General features: G+C 29.8%; 1 protein-coding gene across 1 annotated transcript; it reads left to right on the top strand.

The window, feature by feature from the left end:
- Positions 1–2,159: 2,159 nt before the first annotated feature.
- Positions 2,160–4,526, top strand: LOC113855051 (cytochrome P450 78A5-like). Its single transcript, XM_027486498.1, has 2 exons — positions 2,160–3,203; positions 3,777–4,526. Exons 1-2 carry the CDS (start codon positions 2,238–2,240, stop codon positions 4,368–4,370), a joined length of 1,560 nt encoding a protein of 519 aa, XP_027342299.1. The 5' UTR covers positions 2,160–2,237; the 3' UTR covers positions 4,371–4,526.
- Positions 4,527–9,322: the final 4,796 nt, after the last annotated feature.

Below are 9,322 nucleotides of genomic sequence, written 5' to 3'. Positions count from 1 at the left end.
TGATTTTTGTTCCCCAACGAAGAAAAAGAAGAAAATAATGACGACAATAATTAAGAAAAAAATAAATATAGTAAATAACAAAGTTAAATATAATTAACAAAAATAACCTAGTTAAAAGATTAAAAAGCTAAACTAAACTTAAAAGAAATAGAAATTAAAATTACTAATTTTACCTTATTTAATCATCATGTATTGACATGTTAAGTGAATGTTTGATTTATTAAGCGATTGTTCTTGAAAACATTTTGAACAAAGGGCAATTGAACTCAAATGTATGGGCAGACCCGAACAAGGTAATTGGATAGGTAGCAGTGGCAAAGGTCAAGGATGAAATGATGGAACACCAAGTACGTCCCAGGATATAATGGATCTTCCATTCACAAAAGCCTTCAAGAAAGTTTCACCAAATATTTTGGGGTTAGGTGTCATATACTACCCATTAAGAGGCCGTAAATGTTTTTAATAGAATCTGGGCGAAGCTTGAGTCACCCTATACGATCCTTTGTTTGAATAATTACTTTAATTAACTATTTATTTAATAGAGTTTCATATATAAATTAATAAAATCTTATATTTTGATAAACAATACTGTTGTTTGGTATGTTTAGAGATTACAAGAAAGGAGTGAAGAGACGTGTGTTTTATAGGATGAAAATAATAAAAAAAGAGAAAATGAGACGAAATAAATTAAACTCTTTCAAAAACTACTTATGTATAGAAAACAAATACAAGATTATATTAAAAAAATAATAGCATAAGGGTAAATTAAGGCAACATAGCTAATAAGAACCGTGCGTGTAAAATATTATAATTTTTATAATATTCCAATGGCGGTGATCTCCAAAAGTATGTTTGTTTTAAAGTTAAATCAAATTAAGTTTGACAAAATTACTGTTAAATAATTAAATATAGTTAAAATGTGAGTTTAAATTCATTTTAATAATAAAATTTATATTGAACCTAATACTATTTAATTAGAAAAATTAATTATGGTGATAACCAAACAAGCAAAAACTCTTATAATGATTTATTGCGTAAAATTCTACGATCACACTTCATCAAACTAAAATCCGTTTATTGATATACATGACTTTTAGTTAATGTTATTAATTAATTTCGCTTGATCTTAGATTAATCAACTAATGTGTTAAATATGGTAAATCATGTACATGTTTAACAATTTTTTTATTTTTAATCGTTAAATTTAAACATATAATAATCATAATTTTTTATTATTAAAAAATATTTATTATATTTTTCTATCTTTAATAAAATTTATTATTTTTAGATATTTAAATTTAACCTAAAAATTGAAATTGATAAAATTGTATATGCGAAAGAATATTATAATTATTTTATTCGTTTCTATTTAAGATCATTATTTTAATTATTAATTTAATATTTTACAATTAATTATAAAGGGTAAAGGTATTATAAAAAAAAAAGTAATAATTAAAACAAAACTTTTAAAGTGATAAGTAAAATGGAATTTTTTTTAAAAGGTAACAATAGAAAAAAGGGAAAGAATAACGTATAACACTATAACTATAACGTAAGTAGTAATTAATAATATTGTATTTCATTATTAAGTCACAGGATCAAATCGGTTCAATTGCACAATGAATATAACAATCTATTGAATTGATTACTTGATTGAGTTTACAGTTCAACAGGTGAAATCAAGCCGAGTTTTATATTATGCTTTCAACCGTACATGTTACCTTGTAACTTACTTTACATTATTTTCCATGCAACACTTCGATAGTCTATACATATATCACTAACAGTATCCATTACATACAATTAGTTAATCATATCAGATACACAGGTAATTAATATTCTAAATGTAATCGACATTAAAATAACGTACAATTACTGATGTAGATATTGCGGGTTTTTTTTTCTCTTTTTAATGAAGAGGTGTTGGTGTTAAAAAGAGAAAAAGCAGGCACGCTGTGGGTCTGATTCTGACATAAAGTTACATGTTGCAGTGCAACTTCTTAATTAGAATATTCACACGTCATAACCTCTTAGCTCCTGTGTGTGGTAGTTCTTAACCATGGTTACCTTAACCCAAGGATCCTTAACCAAGCCCCTTCCCAATCCCTATATATACAATTGATCCCCACATGCTGGATATACAACACCATCATCCCTTGTTCATCATTGACCATAACCATCTTCATCCATTTTTCCTTCTCTTTTTATTTATTTGAACTATAATAATCCTCTCAAACATGAAACCCACGGCAACATTCCTCTGGTTCATAACCTCAACACTCGTTTGTCTTGGTCTTGGAGCAACATTCCAAAGCACCCTCTCTTCTTCCTTTATCTTTCTTTCCACGTTCCTCACCCTCTTCGCTATTTCCCTTAACTATTGGCTTCTCCCTGGAGGCTTTGCATGGAGAAACTATCACAACAATCACTCCCAGAAACTAAACAGAAAACTCACTGGGCCTATGGGCTGGCCCGTACTTGGGACTTTGCCTCATATGGGCTCTCTGGCTCACGCCAAACTCGCGGCTTTAGCCACTTCGTTAAACGCAAAAAGATTAATGGCGCTGAGTCTTGGAGCCACCCCTGTTGTTATAAGCAGTCACCCTGAGACTGCTAGAGAAATTCTATGCGGTTCATCATTCTCTGATCGTCCAATCAAACAATCAGCACGCACGCTTATGTTTGAGCGTGCCATTGGTTTCGCTCCTTCTGGAACCTATTGGCGATATCTTCGTAGGATCGCGGCTTCCTACATGTTTTCTCCGAGGAGGATTCAGGGCTTGGAGAGTCTTCGACAACGTGTGGTTGATGAAATGGTGAAGAGTGTGTTGAAGGAGATGGAAGAGAAAGGGGTGGTGGAAGTTCGGGGTATATTGCAAGAAGGGTCTCTTAGCAATATTTTGGAGAGTGTGTTTGGTAATAATAATAAAAGTGTGGAGTTAGGTAATATGGTTAAAGAAGGGTATGAATTAATTGCAAAGTTTAATTTGGAAGATTATTTCCCTCTAAAGTTTTTGGACTTTCATGGGGTGAAGAGAAGGTGCCACAATTTGGCGGCTAGGGTGACTAGTGTGGTGGGTCAAATTGTGGAAGAACGAAAAAGAGATGGGAAGTTCGTTGAGCAGAATGATTTTCTTAGCACTTTGCTATCTTTGCCCAAAGAAGAAAGGTTGGAAGATTCAGATATGGTGGCTATTCTGTGGGTAAGTACTCTATCTATTTTTTTTCTTCTGTCAATTTGCGCTCATAACCCCACACTCGGTGGACCTCTTCATCCATCGATCATATAATAAAGTAAAACGATAAAACCATCCTTTTCCCTACGTTACATTTAAATACATTAATTCCCTCACGGTACCAACTAAAAAGATTAATACATAATTTTACTTATCATGCCAATACTTGTTAATTACATGCATAAATTCATTACACAACACATAGCTACATACAAGACAAATTCCTTAGCTACCATCTTGATTTGTTCTAGATATTTCTAAAACATTAACCTATAGTTTCAGTTCACTATCGATATCCTCATCTTCACATAGAATAATCTAGCGCCATAACACTATCAATATTATTAGACTTTAGTTTCGTAAGTACAAGCCCGTATTATAATATTGGTCTAATTTTAGGGAAATAAAAACCTTTGATGTAAGATTATGACCTCAACATAGTTCAATGAGTAACCCACTGGTTACATTCACTCTTTAGAAGATCCAGATAGGGATTTTACAAAATATTATAGTGCTTCATATTCTCGCTGTTTTGTGCAGGAGATGATATTTAGAGGAACAGACACAGTTGCTCTACTCCTTGAATGGATCATGGCGAGGATGGTTTTACACCAAGACTTACAAATGAAAGCACGCCATGAAATTGACACGTGCGTTGGCCAAAATAGTCACGTGCGAGACTCGGATATTCCGAATCTCCCTTACCTTCAAGCCATAGTAAAAGAAGTTCTCAGGCTGCACCCGCCGGGCCCATTACTATCATGGGCCCGCCTGGCAGTCCATGACGTCCACGTAGATAAGGTCTTTGTGCCAGCTGGCACAACAGCAATGGTTAACATGTGGGCCATATCTCATGACTCGTCTATTTGGGAGGACCCATGGGCTTTCAAGCCCGAGCGGTTCCTGAAAGAAGACGTTTCCATCATGGGGTCAGACTTAAGGCTAGCACCATTCGGGGCCGGACGTAGGGTATGCCCGGGCCGGGCCTTGGGCTTGACCACGGTCCATCTCTGGCTCGCACAACTTCTCCACCGCTTCATATGGTTACCGGCGCAACCTGTTGATCTTTCAGAGTGCCTTAGGCTCTCTATGGAAATGAAGACCCCGTTGCAATGTTTAGTGGTTCGTAGATAAAATGTCGTAAGCGCTTGAGCCCAACCATGTTAAATGTGCAATTAGAATATTAATGTGTAGTCAATGAGTTTGTATCTAATGTTTGGTAGAGTGGCGCGTCTTCTCTCCTTCTTCATGAATTTGGTATTCCCTTAAATGTCAAGTGAAATATTTAGAGATGAGTTTTTGCCTTTTTGGTATGATTTTGAAACTTATCTCTACGTTTTATTTCACTTTATGTTTAAGGGGTATCAAATTGTTAAAATAAATATCTAGTGCGAGTTGACTAGAAATGGATGTAAGAAGCTAGAGAGTGATTAAGAAGATATTATGTCTCTTGAAAAATGTAAAATGTAAATTATTGTATTGTTATGCAGTCAATTGCTTTTCTATGCGTTTTCTTTTCCTTTCAGCTAAAGAAACTTTTTCGCTTCATTGATTTTCTTTGAGGTTCACGTCTTGTTTCATTAGGCGTTGGGTTAAACATCATCAAACCACGCAAGCTGTATAGCAAATACAATCAAAAACCGTGGACTTATTCTCACTTTAGATAATTTTTTCAATAAATATCAGAAAAAATAAAATAAACTTCTCTAAAAATTAAAATTAACTTGTCGACATTAATTATTCTAGAAAATTTTTTATTTAACTTTTCTAAAAACTGATATACATAAGTTACTTTTAATACAAACAAAATTATTCATGTATCAGAAATAATTCTTAATCACCTCCACTGCATGCACATTTTTTTAATAGAAATATAATTTCAAATATTATGTACTTAAACTTAAAATATAGTGTGGCTTATAATTCTCTAAGTGTTCAAAATTTGGACACGTAGAATATGTCTGCTGTGGCAGATTGAAATAAACAAATGATACACAGGGACAAACATATAACTAGATACTCAAGGGATGACATCAAATCGTTTTCCATATATATACAGGGTAAACATTTATTTTAAAAAATGGCAAGATCTAGTATTTTTTTTTGCTAGAGATGTCCCACCACTAAGTCACTAACCAAAGCTTAAGCCTTTATGATAATCATTTCTCAAATTAAAGCCACTACTACTGGTTCTCACTATCTTTTGTTGTCTATTTTTTTATGATGCATTTGTACGTAACTGCTAAAAGCATTAAACTTTAAACCCGTATCTTTGAAAGAAATAAAAAACATATGCCTTTTTCTATTTCAACCTTTTATATGTGAATAATTTTATTTGCTGTCTACTACTCACCTATAAACACTATTTTTTTTTTCAAATTTAAGTGACCCATGTTATATATTTTTCTGAAACCCTGTACATGTGTTTGAACTTTGGATATCGATTGTGATAAATAAATTCTACCAACATAATGTACTGTGCTTTCTTCTTCTCCTCCTTTTAACTTTTTTTCTTCCTTTTCCCTTTTCATTTGCACTTTAATCGCAACTCTCAAAATCATTGCACAATCCCTTTTATTTATTTTTTGTTTGGCTATAACTTTTGTTTTAAAACGAGGATGGGATAAATCAGGCGGTCCATCAAGAGATAATGATCCGAAATTTTTAAAAGTTTATTTGACAAATATGTTAACTTTTAAGTTATTTACAAAGATTTTAGACCTAACAAATTTATTTATTTAAATAAATACAAATAATAATATTTTATTTTTATCGTATTGAATGTTTTATAATATCTTGAAATTAAATATTTGTTAGTTTCTATATAACTATTATCACAAATTTGATAATAATTGCATATATATGTGTGTGTAATCAATGAAAAACGTTGAGATGACATAATATTTTCATCTGACCACACCAAACATGTGTTAGAATACTTGATGTATCAATTGTTTCTTTGAAAAATAAAAAATACTAAAAGCATAGATTTTAACATTTTTTAATATATTCTTTATTATTAAGAAAATTTTCTATGAGTCTCAGTATTAAACTTAGACCCAATTTTTTTAATAGAATTCATACAATAATTTAAATAATAAATATGTATTTACTTAAACAATATTCTACTAAATATTAACACTGTACTAAAAAGATAAATCCAATAAGATCATTTTTACGTGCCAAGCTAACTTAATAGGGAAGAAAGGGCGATCATAGATTTTGAAGTATCATTCCACTTCTCAATTCGGTGTTTCCCCGATCAAGTTAGTGGAATTTTGAGAATCTCATGATATGCATTTTCCAATTCTAAGATTCTTCAAGTGGAGTGCAATTTATTTTACGATTGACAAAATGATCATTAGAATATGATGTGTTGGATAAAAACCAGGTTCTAAACTAGTAAAGTAATTAAAGATATTTAAATCATGTCCCCAAAGTTTTTGGCTTTTCTAATCCAAATCAATGCTCTTTTCTCGTAGTCTCCTACAGCATAAAAGGCGAAGGCCTTTATTCCTTTTGAAGTAAATACATACTCATACTTCCAATAATCATGTTAATGCTCCACAAATCTGTTGTCTTATTGAATTGGGTCCCAACGTAGCATCACCTTAAACTTAACATATTCTTCTCAGGCGTGCCCGTGTACCATTAATTGATCATTTTATATGTGCGAAATTGCCAAAGATTCTGCATTATCCTTTCATAGAGAATGTTATTTAGGCATTTCAGATTGATTTTATTTTGTAGCCTTTGTAATGTCCATGATCAGCCTACGGACAGTGATTTCAATTATCAAGTCCCAGCGCTGGTAGTACCTGTTTGATTTATTTCATGTTGCAAAGTCACATATTTGTTAAAACTGAAATTGATATATTGTATTTGAATGATTTATAAACCATATTTGAATGATTTATACCCATAAGTTCAATACCAAAACATCATTAACATGACATTAAACGATATAGCTGCGTGCGAATTTGAATTGTACAGTGATGTCAAAATTTTAAAAATTGAAATTACCATTATGAGAAAGGTAATAATATTATATAAACAATATAACCCTTCTCTTAATTTGAGACGGAGAAGCTGAGAAGAATTTCTGCTCCTTTACTTCGTTCATGTGAATACGTACAAATAATAATGTTAATGTGGACTTGGCATGAAAAGATCCGAAATTGGCCTTGCGCTCGAACCATTATACTTCTCGTGCAATTTTGCACATTATAACTGCTTTTGGATTGTTTTTTTGCTTAGCATTTTCCTAAAAAGCCTTTCAATATTATCATGTCATCTTATCAGTTTGTGTGATTAGATTTTACTAAAAATTCTACTAACTCTGTATCGCCTTCTAATTCAATTCATAATCGAATTACATTTCCATTATCATATCAAGCTTTTGTTTATTTTCCTATCTTCTCTTCACTGATCCAAGTTTGATTCCCAAGAGATTTCAATGCCAAGAATTATATTTACCTTTTATATTTGCTTTAATCAAGGATGTACCAATCAGTTTGATTCAATTAATCAAAATTAATTTATTCAATTTTATATAAGTTTAGAATGATTTTTCAATAAACGTTAATCAATCAACCCAATGAAAAAGGAGTTGGTAAGTTGTATGTATTTTTAAAATTACAATTAAAAATTGTGAAAAGATTAATAAATATTTTGTAAGAAATAAACTATTTATCATAAAAAAAACTAAAAACAATCCTTGAATTTGGAATATTAATTAGATTACTTTTACTAAAAGAAATCTTAGAATAAAAGTATATAAGAATTAATTTGGTTTGAATTGGTTTAATTTTGTAAAATATGAATCCAATAACTAAACCTATAAAGATTGGGTCTACGTGATTGGGCTTGGATTGGATCCAAATGTACGAAAAAAATCGAGCCTAATTTTAAATCAATTGATCAAGTTCATCAACTTGATTCAATCCAATTAATAGGCCTACCTTTTAAAATATTTCAAAATGTTTTGCTTTACTACAATATATGGCTAAATTAATCAAGACTGACGACTTTAAGACTGTATTTGAATTAGCTGAAAAATATATCATTTCAATAATTGATTATATCCATAATTCATTACTGTAAGAATTCATTATATAAAATAAGTTTTATGTCTGGATATGTTAGGTGAAAAGTAATTTTAAAATAATTTTTTGTTTTAATTATATAAAATTGTAAATTTTTTAGAGAAAAATATCAGAAAATATGAAATAATGTGTATAATTAAATTTATATTTAAAATAATTAGGATAAAATAAAAAAATTAATTAAAAATGATTGAATAATTTTTAATCATAAGTTCTAAGGTTTTACTTGTCTTAAATAATTTTTTAAAGATAATTAATAAAAAATGACTTTAAAATTTAAAAAAAGGAATAATATTTTTAAAATTTTATAGTCAAAATTTACAAAAATAGTCAAATCCAAACACTTGTTTTTGTCAACATCCAAACACAGTAAATTAATGGTTCATTATATGACGGTATTTGAACTGCATGTGCTGGATGCGAGGCCCAAAAAATGCAGACTAATACTTTTCTGGGTAGCCCAAAAATTGCATAAATGAAAAGGTTGAAAAGAATATCATTATCAATTACTGAGTGAAGTTAGAAATAAAGAACATTTTAAAATTATATGAATCTCTGATTATGTTTCAAGCTTTGTTAACGTCAGCCTTAAAGTGATTAATAATAATAAAACTTTATTAAAAAAATATTTATTATATTTTTATAATTTTAATATATATATTTTTTCATAAAATTTTTTGATTTGTGAATGTTTAAACTCAACTTTAAGAATTGATGTTATATTTTATATATTTTTATTTATTTATTTTAAATATTCTTATCATCTGTTCTCTAAAATTTTAAAATAATACTAATTACTTTATTTTTAATTGTTTTTTTTATTCTTATATGTTATATATTTATATCATAAACGAAAACAGTTATAATAATTAAAGGCCTTATTGACAAGATGAAAAAATTATTAACAAAAATATTAGCTATCTTTCTTAATATTTGTATTATCTTTTAAAATAGATAGATAAGAAACAAAAAGAAATAGTA

Source organism: Abrus precatorius, unplaced genomic scaffold, assembly GCF_003935025.1.
Source record: "Abrus precatorius isolate BTA unplaced genomic scaffold, Abrus_2018 Scaffold11, whole genome shotgun sequence".
Taxonomy (NCBI): domain Eukaryota; kingdom Viridiplantae; phylum Streptophyta; class Magnoliopsida; order Fabales; family Fabaceae; genus Abrus; species Abrus precatorius.
The sequence above is the reverse complement of the archived record's forward strand: the minus strand, read 5'-3'. Positions and strand labels throughout refer to the sequence as shown.

Excerpts from the sequence above, each read along its gene's own strand:
- LOC113855051 (XM_027486498.1), top strand. The coding sequence starts at position 2,238 with ATGAAACCCACGGCAACATTCCTCTGGTTCATAACCTCAACACTCGTT. Across the intron at positions 3,204-3,776 it reads ATATGGTGGCTATTCTGTGG|GAGATGATATTTAGAGGAAC; the intron begins GTAAGTACTCTA and ends TGTTTTGTGCAG.